Source organism: Anarhichas minor, unplaced genomic scaffold, assembly GCF_050575085.1.
Source record: "Anarhichas minor isolate MPS153535 unplaced genomic scaffold, ASM5057508v1 ptg000136l, whole genome shotgun sequence".
Classification (NCBI taxonomy): Eukaryota; Metazoa; Chordata; class Actinopteri; order Perciformes; family Anarhichadidae; genus Anarhichas; species Anarhichas minor.
The window spans coordinates 3,505,851-3,527,905 of record NW_027466582.1 but is presented as its reverse complement, the minus strand read 5'-3'; the positions used below and the strand labels follow the sequence as shown (position 1 = coordinate 3,527,905).

General features: G+C 41.8%; 1 protein-coding gene across 1 annotated transcript in view; it reads left to right on the top strand.

Annotated features, from left to right (window-relative positions):
- The window catches only part of LOC142942177 (MAM domain-containing glycosylphosphatidylinositol anchor protein 2), a 153,440-nt gene that overhangs the window by 85,880 nt on the left and 45,505 nt on the right, over nucleotides 1-22,055 (top strand). Inside the window, exons 7-9 of the mRNA XM_076084400.1 lie at nucleotides 6,409-6,500; nucleotides 6,608-6,845; nucleotides 17,313-17,606. Coding sequence (XP_075940515.1) covers nucleotides 6,409-6,500; nucleotides 6,608-6,845; nucleotides 17,313-17,606 — 624 coding nt within the window. The remainder of the gene's footprint in view (nucleotides 1-6,408; nucleotides 6,501-6,607; nucleotides 6,846-17,312; nucleotides 17,607-22,055) is intronic.

The following is a 22,055-nucleotide window of genomic DNA, read 5'->3' as shown; positions in this document are numbered from 1 at the left end:
AAAGCACTTCAGTTTGCGGTAGAACAAAAAAAGAAAAAGAGGGACCACTGTAATTTGTTTGGTAATGATCCAAGAAAATGCCTTGAATATGAACTGTATCACCGATGAACCGCATGCAATCTCTGAGGCGAAATAGGATGCAGGAGACATGTAATGCAAATGTCAGCTCTATGTCTTCGCCTGATATTGCCATGAAGAAAGTAGCTCCTGTAAGTGTCCCTATAGTGGATGTTTTACTCCTTGCCATGTTGAATGACAGAAAACTCTGATGACGATAAAAGGAAACCAGCTTCCTAAATTCATCAATAATTCATGCAGTTTGTTTGTGCGCAGGTTGACTTGTGTTTTGTGCCGCAGCGGCTGTGATACTGGCAATGTTTTTTTAAATAAGGCTTGATTTTCTACACCGGTGCCTGAGATAAGTGTTTACATTTTGCTTATTCTGATGATGATTTCTTGCTTTGGTGTGCAACTTATGAAGGAGCTACTGCTAGGCCAGCTTTGCGAACAAGTCTTGGTATGTCGTTAAGATATCGTGCTGTGAGAGTTTTCTATTCAACACACAGTACAAACACTGAAGATGATCTTTATTAAGCTTATGTTTTTTTACTGTGACAAAGATGCTTTTTTTTGCTGTTTTTGCCTAACCAACAGCTGACATCTTAACAACAATGTTACATAGTACTTCTTAAAGGTTAGAATCAAATCTCAGTCTTGACCTTTTCCAGAGCTTACAACCATACATCTGCAGATGCCGTTTGCTCAGTTGTAGCAGTGTAAACACTGACCAATACCTATCAGAAACCGATGTAACTAGTAGTTACTATAGTAGTTACTAACTACTATATAGTAATGTTATCAACACGCCATTTAAAGCACGCAATTGTACTATAAAATCTGCCTGTGGCACAACAAACCCTTCTGGGCGTGTAAAAAGTTGACTGAGGAGCAGTTATCACAAAGCGAGTAAAGCTAGCATTAGCAGTATGCTACCACCTGAAATGTAAACGAGTCAAACCTCACTTTGTCAGTTCAAATGCTGCACTTTTTTAAATAGCAGTGTAACAGCAGCTTTAAAAAAAACAAAACTAACTTTAAAGATGGATAAACTATGTTTGAACATGCGCTATCTCCACTTCCTCCACTGTCATTCAGCGTGGTCAAGACTTCGAGCCAGGCCTCTGATTAGCTGCTAATGCTACTGTATCACTTCCTGTGCTGCACTGTCGGCATGGCAGAAGACGTAACTTTCTGGAGTATTCAGTGTTTAAAACTCGAAGAAATCATTGATATATTTTAGTATCACTTCAAATATAAAGTCTAAATTGCGAATAATCGACTTGCGACGAATCGACTTTGAGTCGCTTCATACGATATCGTATCATTACGAAGCTTTTGTTGTGGATTGTAGACTGTGTATCTAGCTACATGTTGAATCATCTGAGAGAGAAAAGCTCCAGAAAAAGCAGTAGAGGAACCTTAGGCTGGGATTTGTTTTTGTCAAACTTCATAAACAGACATTAGTGTTTATTGCAAATGTATTGTATTGTATCGAAGTGTGTCTCCCCTACAGTACATACAGTGTCACATGTATATATAGACTCACTAACTCCAACCTTATACACACACACACACACACTCTTGTGAGATATTAATGATGTTGTGGAAATTGTAAAACAATATTCGGAGACACGGTTTACCTCCAGAGCAAATTGGAAAGTTCTGTTTCTGAGCAGATCCTCATTAAACATTAAACATAATACTTTTTGCCGTGATTTAGAAATGGGGAAGGAAGAGTGACAGTCCATCATCACCCGACAATGTCTCTCAACTCTGCTCTTCTCACCTCACACACTCCCCAGAATCCCTTTTAAAATACCTCTAGTTTCAGATTGTCTCCCATGCATAAGGGAACAGGCACAGTTTTAGTCGCTGCAGCTGTCCAGCAAAATTTGGTGCAACCAGGTGAAGTAATGCCCACTTATCTCTCGTGTACACAAATGTAGTCGATTTACAGAATACCTACCTGCTATTCAATATTTATGGTCAGATAAAATTGCAGGAGAGGATGTTTTGAATGTGGAGGAGGCAGGGAGGGTACCAATTCTGAAATATGCATGAGTGCACATGCAGCACCGGCCATTCTGAAGTGCGCTGCAGCTCTGTGCGGAAACGAGGGGAGTCATCGTGAGGGGAAGTGTGGGACAAGTAGGGAACGGAAAAAAAGAGCACCGAGATTTAATCAGACACTCTTACTCCCGGTTTAACTAGAATGAAGATCTGTGGTTGAGGAGCTTAAATGCACCTTTGCACCGACCCCGGTAGACTATTGTTTTTAGCAAAGTTGACTTAAGTCTCACTTTGAGTTTGTCAAAACAACCTAAATCCATTAAACACAGTTTGAAAGAGTCGGTTGCAGATTTCAGACACTGTTTCTTTTCTTTTTTTTATGAAAATATATTTGATCGTATAGCTCTGATGCTTGGTGGAGATGTTCTGATCAGTATAATAATAAAGCGGGTCTCCTTGGTATTCTGGTGTTATCATAGATATTAAAAAGTGGAGCATGGGCAGTCGGGTCAGTGTGGACTATTATCTGCTCTTCCCTTATGACAGTGATGAGTCCAGAAGTTGTTAATCATGAGTAGATGGAGAATATGATAATGGACTAGTTTACTGTGCATGGACCCTGACGTATGTAATAATAATATTAACTTCCTTTGTATATAACTTTAAAAAAAAACATTGTAATCAATGTTGGCTATCTTGGCCAGGTCTCCCTTTCATCTCAAGATCTTTTTAAATTAAAAAAATACAATAAAACCCAAAAGCTGCTACAACAAAACATTGAAATAAAAAGTAATGGAGCAGGTAGACAGATATACGACGAACATACAGAGTGTGTGCTAAGACGTTTAGAGCCAGTTACAGTGATTTACAGCTGCAGCGTTTTGAACAAGCCGGAGATGTGAGATTGATTTTTGACTGAGGCAGGTAATGTATAGAGATAGTTGCAATAGTCTAGATGAGAGGAAATAAAAGTGTTATTTATCTTTTTAAATCTGAGAGAATTGAGCATGAAATAAAAATAACTAGGTTTTTTGAGACATTTCTTCGTCAAATATCACTCTTCTGCTTCTGGCCACTGGCCTTCTATTAATTGATAAGTCAATATATGTAAGTATGTAATTTCACTCTCCAAGCGGAGGGATCATTTTTGTGGACTCATTATGCGCTCATTGGCTGTGAGAAGAAATAAGCTTTTTTATGCTTTATTCTTCTGTTCAGTTTTATGTTTTAGCTCCATTTTGATTCGGATTCCAGATCAGTCAACACCATCACTTTATATAAAGCCAACCACGACCACAAATGCCAGCAGCAAGTTTCTTTATATCACTTGGAGCTTGAAGCCCTGTAAGCTATTCAGCAATGTTTAGACTCTGAAGGTCCACGTAGGTCATGTTCCTTCAATCTGAATAGTTAACAGTAAAATAATGCACAGTTACTCAGAAATGTGAGCAATGAAAGGCTGACTTTTCTAAGGTTAATTAGTACCAGCTGACATTTCCCTACGTTAATATGAAAAAAAACCTGAAACCCATAACTTATAGTGAATGCTGCACATAAGCCAATGACTGCGCCCTGTTTTCCTCATCCACCCTTTTCACTGAGGTATCAACCTGGCCAGCCAGTCATCAGTAAGAGTTCAGGGATGTGAAGCGGATGGTAAGAAAGGGAATTTAAAAAAAGGGCAAATGATGTAACACTCATGAGTCCGGTTTCTCCTGTTTGAGAGACAATTTACGTTTCATGATTAAAGCCCCAATCAGAGATTTGTGAATAGCTCCTCATCGCATCAAGTGCAGACGGCCCTCGTTGTGTTGTGACGGGGCACTTTAGAGTCTGATTCATCACATCCTGCGGTCAGTAAAGTGTATCTACACAGCAACAGAATTTAATTCGGCCCAAAGGTCCAAGTTTGCACAGCAGCCCATCTTTGTGTTTTCTGCTGATAACATGGGTGTGTCGTTAAAAATATTGAAGGTTAATATTCACCTAAAGCAGTGACCTACCTAATGAGTAAATGTATGACAATTGAAATATATCAGTCGTGGTGATGATGGGGTGACGCAGGTTACGTGACTGCGACTGTAAACACAAAGGAAAGGGGGAATGTGTTAAACGTTTATTCTATTGAGATTATATAATTAAATTATAGAATTATATATTTTAAATCCAAATAAAATGTATCCAACAGAATTAAAACGACGGCAGCAAAACAAACATTAAATAGAGTAGGCGATAGTCAAGCTGCTGACCAGTTTTTTCTCAAGTAGGCCAACAATCACCAGTATATACAGTAGTTACTCTGACTCACTCGAGCACTCTGTAATGGGGGATGGTGTAAAGAGGCAATCACATACACCATTGCATACAGTGCATGTTGTCAAGGACGGACCATAAGTGATGTGGAAAAAACCCATCTTACAGTACCTCCAGAGCACTGACAGTTATTTCTTTGGCTGGTCGGCTATTCAGAAATAACTAACTACAAGCAACTGTAGAGAACGACCTAAGTTCATTCGTCTGACGGACAACTTCTCGAACAAAGATTAAATCTGGCCTTCCAGGGTGATTGTTATATGCCCGGTTGTGTCGCAGTTCTTGTAGCGGAGAGAATACACTTGAGACGAAGGAACGTAAAGAGAGAAAAGCAGTAAATTCAAATGTTTATCCGCTGTCACCTGTGACAGCACAATGGCTCATGAGATGTGTGTGTGTGTGTGTGTGTCTGCGTGTGTTGTGTGGATGAGATAATGCTTTCTTATGTCACTGAGACGCAAAAGCCTTTTCAAACTGTCAGATATGAGTACATCTCTGTCTCCGGGTGTTTCCACTTTATGACGTGCGTGATTAACGGAAGATCTGCGTTTCCTTCCAGATCTGCTCACTTAATGGCTTCCACCTCTGAGTTGGTATTGACTCATTAATTATGTGCTGCGTAGGTCGGCTTTAAAGGAAATTGAATCTCGCCGTGTGTGTAGTAGATGTACGCCGTGATGCAGAGACGAACGTGGGTTGTAGGTAATGCCTTGTATTATATTCCATCCATAATCCATAAAGGTCACAGACATGCGCTGTTTACCATATTATGCTAATTGCCACAGTTTCCATGCTTGTGCTATTGAATTATACACAGCACGATTGATAGCTAGGACTTCGGAGAATAAGAATATATGGGACACAAGAACAGATGCAAATGCACAGAGGCTTTTGTGAGAATTTGTGTGTTGACACGATTTGTACTATTTGTATCTGACACGTGTCAGAAATCAAATTGTCTGCCTGCCGACGCTGATTTCAAACGCGAGGAGGAAGATCATGTCAAGGAAGCGTGTGTCACTCGTCTCTCCCCTCGATGTGCAGCTTGGCAGGTATCATAATGTTTTGCACATTCAATTTCCTGTGTTTAAATCTGACACGCAGGTTTTGTTTTCATTTTCCCTTTACCAAACTGAATATGATAATGTCACTTGAGAATTGCTAGATGAAAAGATTTCCATGGTGATTTCCATACATGTTTTGTTTTTTTTTTGCTTAGGAGATGAATTGAACAGCGGGCGCAGGGTTTGGAACCAATACAGCATGCATTATAATGAAATCATCTTTTTTCTGTTCAGAGGAGCTATGCTTTGAAAATGGAGTTTGCAAACCAAATTGGATTAGAAATGGTGGAGATTTTGTGAGGTATCTCTCCAATTTCACAGTGTGTGTGTGTGTGTGTGTGTGCGTGTGTGTGCATGTGAGTGAGTATGTGTTTACCTGCTTGAATGCTGCAGGATTCTTCAGTCCGTAGCTATCAATATTAATGTCGACTCACAGCTTTGGTCCTCAAAACAAGTATGGGATTCTGATTTATCTGTTAAGTTCTCTGTTTGACTCTGCTGCGCCACCAAAAGTCAAACTTGCAGTTTTTGTTTTTAAAAGAACAGTTACAGTTCCATTTGTACTCTTCCACTTGTTTTTGAATACCTCTTTTATGACTCCACAACCTCTATACTGAAGTGACGCATCTAAATGAGCAAATACATACAGTATGTGTTGCTCACAATGCCATGCTCCGATCGGTTACATCGTAGCTGTAACACGATCCAGTCGTTCTGTGCATTTAGACAATGTGTGAAGTGCTCAAAGGCTGAGCAGGTGAGTAACGCAGTCAGGTTTACGGTATATTCACTGGAGATGCATAACAACCCTTTACAGCCCAAGTGTGGACATTGAGCAAAGTAAAGTCCTGTCTTTGGTATTACATCTCAGAAATCGCATCAATATGACAAGCAGAGCCATAACCTACAGAGTGTCGCAGATATGAATCTAGTTTTAATCAAATGGATTGTCTCTTCACAGCTCTGAAAAAGGGGCGATTCTGGATCACGCCTGACCCCTACCACAACGACGACAACATCCAGATCGGACGTGAAGTCAAGATATCTTGTCAGGTATAGTTGCGCTGGCAGAGTAAACACACACGTGGCTGCGTAAAAGAGAAGTACAAGTAAGTTACTCATGAATGCAACACAAGTAACCACGTTGCTGAATGTGCTAGGTGGAGGCGACGCCGCCAGAGGAGCTGACTTTTAGCTGGCTGAAAAATGGCCGTGGCCTGCGGAGCTCAGAGCGAATGGTCATCACCCAGACGGACCCCGACATCTCCCCCGGGACCACCAACCTGGACATCATAGACCTCAAGTTCACCGACTTCGGCACGTACACCTGCGTGGCCGCGCTGAAGGGAGGGGGCATCCCTGAGATCAGCATTGACGTCAACATCTCTTCCACAACTGGTGAGCCTCACACCCCTTTGTGTCAGCGACGCATCTACACACCTCCCCCAACACATTCGACACGCAGACGTCTCGTAGCTATGCTCGTCAAACACTCATGCTTGAAGATCACGAGAGACTGAGAATGTACCGTGACAAGGAAATAAAAAAACTCGGGCAGTGTTTCTTAGACTGTGGGGCTTTTTAAAGGAAACACAATCTAAGTCTTATTTTTGTAGTTTTTGCCATCAATCCTTTAAGTTTTGATATAATTTCACTGTAATCATGTCCAGCCAGGTTATATAAAACATTTATTTGGAAGTAAAAGCTAAGGATTACACACTGTGTCCATTGCATTGTAAAACTCAATGGTCAAACTTGAGGAAAGTTAGTATGGACTATCTAATGTTCACCTTTAGTAACGTGACTTAGTATTATTAATATCTGTGTGAACTGAAATCAGAGATTTGTTTCGAAAGAGATTTTACATGTTAGAAAAGAATTGCTAAAAACATGTTAAAATAATCATATATATATATATATATATATAGTTAGATACATAGTATTCCAGCCAGTAAGTTGTTGTGTGTAACGGATAGGAATGGTAGCAGAGATGTGAAATAAGACCAGGTTACAAGAAAAGGGAACTTTCCTTTAAATGGTCACTTCACCCAAATCATGTTTCCCATGTATCTCTGGTGATTGTAGCAATGCAGAAACTTTTCTGATTATCAGAACTAAAGCAGATAAAGGCAAAACTATCTGATATTTGTGTGTGTGATTTGGGTGAACTGACCCTTTAAGCCCTTCGTCTCCACAGGTTAAGAACGCTTGTATGTCTTCTTTAGACTGTTGCTCACTGCCTGAATGAATTCCAGTAATCTGTCCCAGCCTGAGAAATATTCACTGTCGTCTGTAATTTTGAGTTTTTACACACAGTTGTATCACAGCGCCAACAATGAGTGTTCAATTGGGATTCCTGTGAACCAAAGCTGACTCCATCAGTCCGACTAATCAGAGACTAAACATCCATCGTCTTCCCATCTAATTGGCTGCTTCCACCACTGTTCCGACTAACGTTTGTATACATGTGTACAGCATGTTAATAACACAACATACCAGTCCACCTTGTCTACTGAGCTGCATCGTTCCAGTTTCAACCCTGGCATGTTGAGTAGTCTTGTTACAGCAGCTGTTCGTCGTGTCTTTTAGATACATAGGTGCTTTTATACTGAAATCTTTCAAGCTTTAAAAGTGTAATCAAAAGACAAAATCTGCTGTCAAAACATCCATTTTATATCTATTGTTTTAGATTTCAACATCAATCAACCATCTTCCTGTCAGACGTTAAAAGAAAGACTTCTGGAAGAGCTTCACAGGCAACAAAAGCGAGCCTGACTTTTAGAAGATTGCGACATAGCATAGCATTGTGCTTACTCACTTCCTGCAGGCTCTGCAATAATGGTGAAACGCAGTGGCAGAGACAACGTTATGACAAGCGTAGTGGGACAGGAGTGATGTTTTTTTTTGTCTGTAATCTCCCGTGTGAGGTCAGTCAGTGTGCAGCGAATATGCGGTAATGCTCCGGTGTCACCGGGCATTACTTCACCGCTCATAGAGGGGTGTGAGGAGTCTCCTGCTTACCGCTCACTCAGTCATCACACTTTTTCATATTTTCCATGTGGGGGACTCCCATGTGTTGGTGTTGCCGCTGGCTGAGGAGATATCTGTTTGCTTTGAATTTCCTGGCCTGTGTTTCGGTACTGATAAGTGACTTTAAAGTTGTGTGATATTTTGCGACTTGTGATTGGGTTCATAGCAGGCTTTACTTCCCCTTTTACTCACACACACACTATTCCACAGGCACATTTTCACATTCCCGCTGCACCCTTACCTCCACTCAATGTCTATCGCATACACACACCTCGCTACCACTCACAGTGTGAACATGAAAGCAGTGTGTCAACCTTGGGTGCATAATTATTGTTAGATAATCCTTTGATAATCCCTATGCTATAAAAGAGTGCGATCAATCACACCTGCCAAGATTGTTTCCTCATTATCTTTTAAGTAGTGCAGTCTTTTCTTTTGGAGTGTCTTGGTGATGGCAATGCATTAACACAGACCCTTTAATGTGTAAAAAAGAAATGTGCTGCTGTCTGACTGAGGAAATTAGTGAGGAAATGACTGACTCTATTGTGATCATATGGAATGAAAGGTTTCCTTAAGGCTTCGCTGTGATTACTTTTTAAGCTTTCATTGTTCCAGTCAGATGTGCGGGTATGAAATATTATGAAATGGTTGCATTGTCATAAAGCTGTTCCTGTCGTAGGAAATAATATATTGAATTTTGCTTCTGCCAGTAACAATTCCTGCTGCATTAGCTGAATGTGACTGGGCTGTTTCCCTGGAGAATGCGTGTCATGAAGCCATGAACCAGAGAAGTGTCTTCAACCGAGGGGCACAGTGTTGTTTACTAAAGCCAGTAGCGTAAGGTGGTTACGACGGGCCACAGTGCGCATGATTATGTCGGGGCCTAGTTACTTACTGTTGCTTTTATTTTGAAGGGCTCAGCTTGTCAGTCTTGACAGATTTTGCAGCTAAACTAGCTACAGTATATCATCTCGTCACGTTATGAAATAGAGACTTTTGGACAACATCAACATACATATTACCCAGCAATCATCATTTCATATAGATGTATCAGGCGGCAGCCTCCAGTTCTGAGAAGTGAAGCCAATGCAAAAGTGCCTAAAATTGCATTCTCTCTACTGGCCATCAGGGGGCGACTCTTGTGGTTGCAAAAAGAAGTCAGTCATCCACTACGAGAGACGTATACGGCGTCCCTACGTCAGTCCTCCTTGGTCCAAATATGGTCACTTCCGTTCACTGGTTGCCATGAATCAAGATGGCGCCACTCGATATATAATGTGTGTTTTTCTTTGAACACAGGCATATTTCTTTCATATTTTCTGAATCGATCTCAAGAGCCCAAATCTCCAATCTTCTCACTGTTGTCAGGCCCATTCTCTACATGAGCCCTCCACCCCACGGGCCCCCAGTGTCTTTATTCACACCCCTGACTAAAGCTCCTTATGCCTCTGCCTTGCCATTCCCCTGCAGCCTGTTTTGAGGTGTATAAGCCTAGTTTTTGTTCCTCTGCCTGTTCTCCTGAAGGAAGAAAGCTCGAGCCTCAATTAGAAGTCTTAATAAAAGTGTTTAGAGGAGATTACACTGCAGGTCTGCCAGGGTTTCGTGCTGGTGAAGTGGTTGGAAGGAGATTGGGCCTAAAGTGTCTCTCGTCTGAACACTTTGGAGCTTGCTGACTGTTCAAGCATTGGCTCCAGTTCCAGATTCCAAACCCGGATTTAGCCCCAGCCCACAGCATGTCTTCATAAAAGAGAATATTTTCTATGTTTCATTCTTTCAACTTTTGATGAACACAGATTTCAACGGCCTTCATGATTTCTCCCTTTTGCAAAACAGCGCTAATATTTACTATCATGGCACACTCATAAAATAAGCATCTTCTTTTCTCGTCGGGGCTCCCAGAGACTGCAAGGCTAATACTTATTTATGAGCGTGGTCTGGAAACGAGGACACAGACCTCCCCTTTGGGTACCGTCAGGATTAAGAACCGCAAGACACAGCAACAGCTGAAAAGAGTTACGAGCATTAGTGTAAAACATAAAACATCCCATAAACTTCTAACTGGACATAGCTGATTATTCCTCTCATTAGTCCGCATCTTAAATGTGTGTTTAGTTGTTGCGTCTTGCTGGATTATTGTTAGATGATGCAATTATTGCCATTCTATGGCTCTGACTCTGAAATGGCATTTGGCTTCAGATTGGAACTACCATTGGGACCATCTTAGAGATGAATATTAATAGCATGAAGAGTTATTACGGATGATTGTTGACCTTTAAAGCTGATATCTGCTTATTGCACTCTGTGTTATAATTACTACAAACACTGGATTCCACTGCCTTTATTCAACAAAACGACGTTACTGCGGCAAGAATAGTCTCTGTTTATACATCAAAGCATCAGCACACGGCAGTAGTTCATCCTCAGTCTGGTTCATAATCACAAAGTAAGTATTCGGATTGAAAGTCACCTCTCTCTTCATTCCGTGATGAGTTCCCCGATTAGCATCCCGCTCACACCTGAAACTCTGGCACCACCCAGTGTTTCCGTCAATCTAAAGAATCACTGCAGTTAATGAATTAAGCAAATCAATTAAGTGCTCAGTTGATTAAAAAATGAGCTGGTTTAATAAACACAAAGTACAGCTCTTTTTTTTTTTTCTCTGAAATTAGTTTGAGTCATCCAGAGCTTGCAGGCAGGCCCGCTCCTCTCAGTCTGTCCTCCTTTCAACCGTCCTGTTGTCTGTTTGACTCTGATTCGTCATGAGATGCCATCATCTGAGTGACCGCGCCACATGTGACTCTAAGGAGGGGCAGACCGCTGGCTAATGTGCTTATTTCAGCAGCAAATTCACTGACCCCGATAAAGAGAAACCTGGTCTGCATCCTGACTCACCTACAGGGTGCAACGGTTCAACTGCTGTTTGGGATCTGTGGGTGGAAACAACTTGTTTGCTGCTTTTGTTTGGACATGTGGAGTTTTCATAGAACGTCGGTCTTTTGTTGATGTTGGACAAATGTCCATTTTCTTTCATTGCATTGTTAATATTAGTCATTGGTTTTTATTGTTTGGACAGGAGGAAATGCAGCTGGTCCAACAATCGTCTGAAAAAACACTGAAGAATATGAAACAATATCTTGTAATATCCTGTAAAAATACTGTGAGCAGTGTATCTTACTTTTGCAATGTGTCTGCATTTTGCTTTATTGAAAGTTACGTCAAGAAAAGATCCATTTTACATTGAAATAATAACATCTGAGAGCAGTATCCCAGCATTGGACCATCAAGCCAACAGAGGTCCAGAAACCGGCCCAGTGAGCTGTGAACGGGGATGAAGGGGCCTAACAGCTGTCTCAAAGCTGGGATGCTGTCCTGAGAAATCTGCCATATGACAACAGTAGATGCCATGGTCATGCCACTTCTACAAGGATGGACACCTGGCAGCACATGTCAGCACATCTGTGATGTTGCTGGAGAACAATGTAAAATTGTCTATAAACGCATGTATGTACATTCATGGCAGAAGTGTAGTGGTTACAACTGTAGGTAGATTATGCTGTTACCAGTTTTCACTTTAGTCCATAAAATATGTGAATAGGACTAGATAACTTGGCACATTGTTTAGCCCCAACTGCACCACCTAAAGTCATGCTTTATGGAGGTGGCCATCTGGGAAAAACCTGAGGGAAACATGCATAGAAAACCCTCTCCCCTTCCTCATTAACTACTGTCAATGCCCCTTGAGCAATGTACATGAACTCTGGTCCTTCCTGGGAGTTACTTGCTACTTAGCAGCAAGAAAAGTGCTGGTGCTGGTGCATTGGTTTTGAAAGCCTACTGCTACAATCTCCACATGAATTAATGTGGGGTTGTGTGATTGATCGCAAGGTAAGTTGTAAGATATCAGCGGGACGGCATAGAGCCCAAAAACACACACACACACAGTCGTGTGTTCGGTCAGCTGTGTGCCACTGCAGTCTATCAATCCACTTAGCCAATTTGAACACATCTGTGGATATTTATTACACTTCAGCGACTCGATGCAGCTCCGCCACACACACGGATTCACAAACATGTGCACGGTGGTCCTTTGGGACTCCTCTCTCGGTCCCCAGAGGTCCAGGACTCAGAGGGGCAGAGAGTCCTGTCACATTGTGACCAACTCATTGGCCCCAAGCTGTCCAAAGACACACTCTCGCATGTACATACACACACTCTGCCGGACTTGCAGTTGTAGAGAGCGCTGTGTTGCCATGGTGATGGAGAGTTATATCACCGCACTTCACCCGAAAAAAAAAACGGGGCAACAGGAATGTTGTTTATTCTCGAAGACGTCCGTATGCACCACTCTGCCTCCCGCCGCTGTAAGAAAATGCAAAGTGCCAGATATTTTCCCGTTTTTTCCAGTCGGCTTGCGTCTGCTCTGCTGGATCCTGCTGAGATGCTGTAGCAATCAGGCACTACACTTAGAGGATCATTCCAGCTGAGGCCCTAGAGATGTTGCAGCGCTACTGAGGCCAAACAAGGAGGTCCAGTCCCAATTTAGCCCCACAAAGTACACAAGCACACACACTGAGACATGTTATCCGACAACAACAACAACGAGAAGCATCGCATTGAGGGACCGAGGAAGGATCACAGCATGGGGTCACCCGTGGGCGAGAGGAGCAACACTCGGCTACGCACATGCACAAGCAGAGACTAAAAACCACATAAGCGCACACTATAGAAGCATACGCACACAGCGGGCATGCCCTGCAGGCATCACTGGCATTTGGTTGGCTTTGGCACAATGAGAGCGCAGTGAAGACCAGTAGCGGGCTCTCTGCCACACTGAGCATCTCAGTGGTCAGTCTCACACACAGAGGCAGGGTATTCATTTGGAACGAGAGAGCAGGATGAAGAATGAGGTACAGAGTGAGCAAGAGAGACAGAGATCAGCATGTGCATGTATGCCTGTTTGCGTTTCCACGATGGCGCGGGGAGAGACAATGGCAGCTGATGGCCAGTATTTGTGCTGCCAAACCCAATAGGCAGAAAACTGTAATTGCCTGCCTAATCTGGGCTGTGGAGAGGCCAGGTGTAATGATGGCAACTCCGTGAATACAGCTCTCCTGCACTCGCTAATGGTTGCTTGCTGCTCCCTTCCTATTTCGCCGCTTGTCGGTTCACCATTCTACTGTTTGGTTTCAAGGAAACATTCGGGAAAGAGGAGAAAATGTGCTGTGGAAAGAAATATGTCAGCTCTTGACACCTGGCTGCCTCGATCGAGACATTGTGTGAATACCAATCAGCAAATGTGAGTGAAATGAGTGTCTGCTGTCATTGTCTCTGCGGAGATCATTTTTGCGGCTCGTTTGGTGCCAAACAGAATTGTCAAGACTGTGAATGACCAGTGTTCATTATCCCATGCTAATGTCACCAAAATGTTTAAGTATTACTTCCCTGAAAAGTTATACATAAATGTTGAACAAGCTGATGGATTACAATGGCTGAAAAGGCATATTCATCTGTCACAATACAGTGATTAATCAGTGCAGTATTTCCTGTATACAGTAGAATCGGTTCAGAGCTGCTATTATCAATATGTTCATATTAACAATCAATCAAAGTACTCAAATGTGTTTTAGCGTGTTTCAGCTCATTGTTTTGGTTTCACTGTTATGGTACACTCTCATCGTTCTTTGCATTGTTAGCAGCAGGCAGCTGTTTCAGAGAAAAGGCTTTGATAAACCCCTCTGCCCAGAATTTGCAGACCGACAAAGTTAGTGACTAGCAGTGAAAGCGGAATGAATCTTGGACTGAGATTCATCAGATGGCCAGAAACACACAGATCCAAATGTTCTTTCTCTGCTGGATGTGGAAATATGCCATTGTTTGTTAACACCTTTGCCATATTAACTTACAAGGTGTTGTGTTTACAGCTTGTTTTCACTTGCCTCCAAGTAGCCAACCAGTTATTCCAGGTTTTAAATTTAAAAAAATAATAATTCAACAACTTTTACAATTTTGGACTTTCACATTCTTTGTGCAAAACCTGGGGTCATTAACGAGCCAAATTTACAGTTGGCATCATATTTGTACGTGAGGATGACATTTAGAATCAGGGCTGCATGTTGAGCTTTGTGTTGTTTCTACCGGTTTGATTCATCTACAATTCACACAATGTACTATTGACAAAACAAATAACTGACAGTTGCAGACTTGAGATGGCAGTGAGGCTGTTACCTAGACAGAAATGGAGTCAAAGGAAATAAAGCTGGACTCTGCTTCATTTTCTGGCGATTACTAGCGCTTTCATCACTATGAAACTTCATTGTGACTTGACTTCATTCCAGCTGCAGCATTGTTTGGGCAGAATGACAGTGATTCGAAAATCATCAGGGAAGCATGATGCGGTTTCATCATTGCTGGGAAGATTTTCACTCCTCGAGTCGATGGCTGTAAACTATTTTTGGGAGCAGCGCTACAAAATAGTCTTGGAGTCTGGTTTGGACTCGCACAAAATACATGAACACACACACACACACACACACAGCACAGCACTCCAGGAGCCCGTGCAATTTGCCAGGTTTGCTAATTATACAAATTTACTTGGCCAGCATGCTTGATGAGGAACCAGACTGCATGATCCAACCTGGTAGTTTTCCTGCTTTCCAAACTTAGAACACACAGACACACACACACACAAACACACACTCAAGGAAAGCTGCATATGTGTCCAGCAATTCGGCACTTTGCACTTCTTTTATTATTCATCGATCACTTCCAGCCAAGGCTCTTAGTGTCCGTTAAACAAAGGCAAGATATTTACTGGGTCATATTTTGTTACATGGCCATCAAATAATGCCACATCACCGATGGGAGTGTTCTGTTGTAAATGCTCTGGAATATACGACGCTGTGCTGAGATCGAGGAGCTGCACGAGGAGGCGGGCAGAAAAGTACAAACGCTGCGGCGAGTGATGGTGATAAGGATTATGCATGTTGTAATGGCTGTGGTGGAATCCATCCTGAAAATAGTATTGTGATGAGAATGTGATGTGATGATGAACATTATAATGAAAATGTGACAAGGATGATGATAATATTGTTATGCCGATGGTTGTGGAGACAATGCTGACGTTGATGATGATGGTATCTTTCGAAGGGTAATGCGTTTCTTAGGCAGATGTAGAGTAGATAGAATGTGATTATAGTAAGATTATTAGGTGGATTACGTTAGCTTCTTATTGAGTGATTTATAGCCCGTTTTCACTGCAAACAGGCGGCACGGGAACTATTTTTAAGAAAGCTTATTTCCATTTTGACCGGAGGAACCGTGGACTTAATTTAGTTCCTCTGCCATAGTTTCTGGTGGCAAAACAGTGCCTGCTGTGAGACCGGTCCAGGAACTATCGGGTTAGAGTTTGCAGTGCTGAACGTCGCTGATTGGTCGGACATAAAACTCCAGTCTACAGCTTCATTCACACACGAGCAAGTGCTATGGATCAATACTAGGGCGAGGGTCGTTTCTTGTACGATTTATTGATGTTAAAGACAAAGTTAGGTTGCCAGGTTTCCAACAAAGAGCAAGATAAAGGGAGAGAGTGTGCGAACGAGCTGAGAGCACGAGCGATGAAGCGGCGACAAGTGAAGATAGCAAGTTAATCATGGAAGTAAAACAGGAGACACAGCTAGACCGGCCCTGTTCAAAGGTAGAAAAGGATGATTAACATGTTATATGTCTTTGGTTTAATCCGTAGTCCGCACAAGAGATTGCGGAAGTCACTGAGTTGGACCAAGATTACGGATTAGGTCAAGGCACCCTGGGAAAAAATGCACTGTTCAATTTGAAGATTTTGAGCTCATCTCATACTATAAATCTACTCTTCAGTAGCATTTTTGTGCAAGCTTTGGGGTTTGTTCATATATCATTCATAGCCTGATTTATAGAACATTTTATCCATAAAAACATGGCGAAGATGTATTTTTTTATGGCTGTTGACAGTATTTTCTGATTTAGGAAGTAGTAAAAAGTAAAAACCTTTGACTCAAAAATGGAGACAAGAATTTTGAACCCGGCTTTCTCCAATGTTCACATTTCTGTTCTGGAAATGTACACTTATTAGCTAATATTTAATAAAATGATGCCTCATTTGGATTTTCACACTTTAATACAAAAATGTACAATGTATTGCCTTATTGTCAGTAATTGCTGGGGAAGTTTCACCCAATTTACCTGGGGTGTCCAAAGACCTATAACATGTTAATTAGCTTTCTCATGAAGCCTCTCTTGGTGTCTTATGGATAAAGTCCAATGACTCAGCTCTGCTGTTATTCCGTGTGTGTCAATTATGGGACTAATTTGTTCACAGTTCTTCACATGCAGTGGAAAAGCAAACGGAGATGCTCACACTTTAAGATCCTCGTTTCAAACCTGAGTGTAGTTCCTGTGGCCTCCTTGTTGTTGATCTTCTTCTTTGACCGTCGGGGTCACAACGTGCCTTTGCTTGTCAGCTCGTCATTGCATTGTCCATTGTTTGCCATTGCTTGATTGCATTTAACTTCCTCACTGCTGCCCTCCATGATGGTTCTACTGAAGGTACATGCTCAGATCGTCCAGTCCCAGCCGTTAGCCATTGCTGCTGCTAATATCCGCATGGTCCTTCCATTCAAGCTGTGTATGTGGCTGAGACTCAGCTTCATTGCCATTGCAACCTGGATGCTCATTCGCTCCCCCCCCTCCCCCATACCTTCCACGCCACTCTTCCCCCCCCCAGTCGCCATTTCCTCTTACCCCGCCTGCTGACTTTCTAGAGCCCCATATCAGTCCCTCCTCTGTTTTTCTCTTTCTTAGTTCCCCCCAACCTGACAGTCCCTCGGGGCAAGTCCCCCCTGGTGGCCCGCGAGGGTGACACAGTGGAGCTGGAGTGCCTTGTTTCAGGAAAGCCCAAACCCATCATCCTGTGGTCGCGGGCCGATAAGGAGGTGCCCATGCCGGACGGCAGCATGCAGATGGAGAGCTACGATGGTGTGCTGCGTATTGTTAATGTGTCCAGGGAGATGACGGGCTCGTACCGCTGCCAGACCAGCCAGTTTAATGGGTTCAACGTGAAGCCCCGGGAGGCCGTGGTGGAGCTGATCGTACAATGTAAGTAGACAGACTGTGGGTATTTTTGTCTATGTGGTTATATTTTGTGCATGTTGCAGCGTCGTGGCAGTGATATAGTATACGTTTATCTAAGTGTGGTGCGTCAATTGTCTATGTGGTGTATTACTGTATGTACGCAGTGTAATTAGTCTTTGTGTTCTGGTCCAGTGTGACTAAAATTGAACATTTCTTTCCTACCACACCCATCCAATTTCCTTCTGAAGGCTGTAAAATTAGTCCGGTCCCCCGGTGCTCTCAGTCAGGTCTGAGAGGAAACAGCTCTGACTCCACCTCTTACACTAAGGGGAGAACTTTATCTGAGTGTGAACTGTGCAGAACTAGTATTATCAGAGGCACAAAGCTAGTTACTGATGTCCACACTTATTATAGTGTGTGTGTGTGTGTGTGTGTGTGTGTGTGTGTGTGTGTGTGTGTGTGTGTGTGTGTGTGTGTGTGTGTGTGTGTGAATACAGCAGAGAAGACCCTAAAGACTGTGTGCCATGTCCCCGGGCCTGAGACCCCCCCCCCCCCTCCACTGCCGCTCATTGTGAAACCCCTTCCCTTCCTTAAGATGTCACATTCAAAGATGGCTCTTAACAGCTAATTAGCGAGCGGCTAATTTATTCCCGCTAGTATTCATTTATGGAGATTTGAATGGGATATTTCGAACGAACGTCAGGGATTCAAAGCGTTTTCACTCATTCAAGGGCTGGGGATGTTCCTCTCCAACAAAAAAAAAGAAAGAAAGAACGGAAGATGGATAGGAAGTAAATTAAAGCAATCCATGTAGGGTGCTATCATTCTCTGCCAAGTGATTATAGGAAATAGAAAAACGGAGTGTCACAGCCACAGTCCCATTGTTTTCCTCATGGCCTACTTAGTTAATCCAAACAGTCTTCCATCTCAACTAACCCAGAAGGAACCTGTGCACCAGTATGTCACTCCTAAACTACTCTGATATGAACGGCAATTAACATGCTCTATGCTGATTGCCCTGTTTTAAATGTCCTCCCCTATTGGACCAAACATAAGACTGCATACAAATATTCAACAACTTTTTAAAGTCTGAGTAATAACACAGAATAATGGCTGCACTTGACACACCAACTACCAATATTTTGATTGAAGAGGAACAAGAGCAGCCCCCGTTCTGTTCTTTTTCAACAAGGATTAGTGCATAATTCTGCCCTCATTTTGTTTTTCAAGAGTTTTATTGCACTCTTTGCTATGGTGTTCACATTTAAGCTTAGCTGCATTGAAGAAGACTGTGTTTTATTTTTGGCTGAATTGATTATGATCGTGCAGTGATGACAGCCCGTATCTAAGGTTAGTGGCTTTGCTGCGCACCACTGCCGACACCAAAGAGTAAGCAGAGGCTTCGGACTCTAAGGTGCCCTTCAGTAATTAGCAACACTCGGTGGATCAGCAAAGAGGGTGTGGCGCGATAGAGACAAATTGTTGATTGCAAGATTACAAGAAGATTGGTGTTCACGACTTTTGTTCACACTGCATCCTCACGTTGAACATTTCTACATGTCCTTCTTTTAAACAACAGTCACATTAAAAACAATCTGTACATAAGTCGATGTAAAACAACAACACACGTATACCTACCGTGCCAACCCTGCCTCAGTTGTTTAAAAGGAGTGAAAGAATGGATGAAGATGCTTTCCCCTCTGATCCCTCTCAGCAGAGAGAGCAGCTTACTGCCACAAGCAGCAATAGGTCACCGTGATCTTGGCTACCGCTTGGAAAGCAGCAGGGACAAGTACTGGATTCTGTGTGCCATTTTTACTGTCCAGAAGCAGTTACAATTACTTAGTAATTACGACACTATACGTTTCTTTCTGTTTTTCATCCTGCATTCAAAGCAACATCGCATGCTACAGCTTCATCTACAAATCAGTGAGAAATACAAAAAAAAGATGAAATAACAGAACTTCTTCAGATTCAGTAGAGGGTTCTCATTGAAGAATAGGATCATATTAAATGTCTAATGAAAAATTTAAAGGTCTTTTTTTACATAATAAAATATAGAGTACAAAAACTATTCAAGAAACAAAAAAAGCAATATGTTATTATTCTATGATGAAGTGAATTCATTGTTTATGGTTTTTAAGACTTGATGGTAAGAGACATGAAATAAGAAAATAAACCCCTACTCTTTTTCCAACACCAGAGCAGCTTGCATCTATAAAACATGGAATTAATTTCAATGTACAAAAAATGCTTATATTTATTGACAGTTGACATGATATTACATTATGCATTTCATTTGTCATTGGCATTTTATGTGGCCTGCCCATGTTTTTGTTTGTTTGTTCCCAGTTTTGTCTTTTAATGTCCGGTTATGGCTATAGCAAATACAAGTCAAACCGGTAACAGTCTTATTATACGTTTCTCAATGTCGGGAACAAACGTCCACATTGTTTAGGTCACATGCTCAGAGAACACCACAGGTGTTGGATTGGAAAGACAATCTTTGGCACAGTAATGTTCTGGGTTCAGTAGCTCACGACTAGCTTTACTAGCTTGCTGTGGGCTGCAGTAGTTGGTTGTATGGTGACGTTTTTTCTACATATCAGTATGACCATGCTGGTTATTAAAATATTAACATTATTTGCATTCTTCACAAACAATAGTCAAACCAGTTTTCAGTTTTTCAATCTGACTGAATATTCAGCCAACTATGTAATACGATATATATTTTACTGATAATATAGATTAGAACAGGTAGCTTGTTACACAATGATAAACACATCATGTAAAAATGGACTGTGTCTACTTGTGTAACCGAATAAGTTTCCTCTTCCTTTGAATGGCCTCACTCAGACAAAACACAAATACCAACACATTATGACTCACTATGTCCATCACTATTATAACGGAAACCAGAGCAGCTGATCCCAGCGCTGTGTCGGAGGAGAACTGATCTGATTAGTGATGCTATGCAAATAGCAGTTTGTCAGACTGCTGAAGAAGAAAGTCTCTTATTTTCTTTGAGCTCTGGCAGACCTTCACGCTGTACGTTATACTATTAAAGTGGTCAGATATTTCATAAAATGGAGGCGCATTACATTTTCACTTCCAGTGTAGGAAGGAAGTTAAAAGACAAAATAACAGGATATAGTCAAGAGCAAAACTATTTCTTCTTGTTTACATGTCACTTCTCCTTCAAAGTGTTCTGAAGGAGAGCGAATGCTACGGTTTTCCTTCGGCTAATATGCACTTCATGAAAGACAGACGCTGTGCTCTAGTACAGACATTGTAAACAAGTACAGCAACTAAGAATCTGTGAGCACAGTGATCATAAACGTGTATTCAGTGCTTGTCAAACACAAAAAAATGTTGGCAAACAACAAAACAGATTAATAATGGAGGGTTGGAAATGACAGTTGCACATAGACTTTGTGCAACTGGGGATACTCAGTAACATCCAGTGGACATCTGGGGTGAAAGATAAGGTGTAGAGGAGGAAGGAAGTGAAAACGTCCCATACAAAGTCCTCCTCAGTCTGAAAAAACATCTCACATTTGATCAAGAGTAATCACGAAGAAGACAAGACAGATATGATGTTACAAATAGGAATAGCAAGAACAAGTGAAAGAAATGTAGAACTACACAGTATGTTGAATGTCAAACTCCCCCTTTGTCTGGTAGAACAGATTGTTTTTAAGATGGAGAGGAGGAAAAGGACCTTCAGACTATAAATCCAGGTGGCCTACCGACTGAATGTACAATGACTACTAAGTATTCATTACATACCTTTATGGCCCAGTTCAATCCAAAATGATATAGTGAAATCTTAAAAACAAACCTTTTATTCTCACGGGGTCTCTGGTCATGTATATATGTATATATACATTTGATGCAAAATGTAACAATTTTTAAGCACCTGAAACCCCCTCGAAAATACAACATTAGACACCACAGCCTTGAGGAACACCATGCGCTGATTTTGCATCTAAAACTTTTTGACATTAAGAGATTTATGCAAGAATTGCATTTTTTACGATTGGATATTAAGCAAGTTTGTAGTTGTGAAAGTTTCATGAAGCTGTGATTATCACAGAACGGTCTCACTATAATGAAATGGCTGCTATTGGGACTGACATCATCCCATGTGTACAATCAAGCTCATTGAATGTGTCTCAGCTTTCCAGTCATACCCAATTTATGCAATTCCATGACTGTTTAGGGACCACAGAATGCTGCTTGGGAACAGCACCCAAAGAACTCATTTCCATTCATATATCTTGAGGTGAGATGTCAAGAGATCCCTTTGAAAATGGCCACACCAGTTTTTCCCCTCTAGTTATTTCCGCCTAACTTTGGAGCGTTTTAAGCTCCCTTCCTGACAAACTAGCATGATATGGTACCAATGGATGCCATAGGCTGTCTATTTTCAAATTAAACCGATCTCGCTTCTAAAGCTGGAGAGGAGATCTC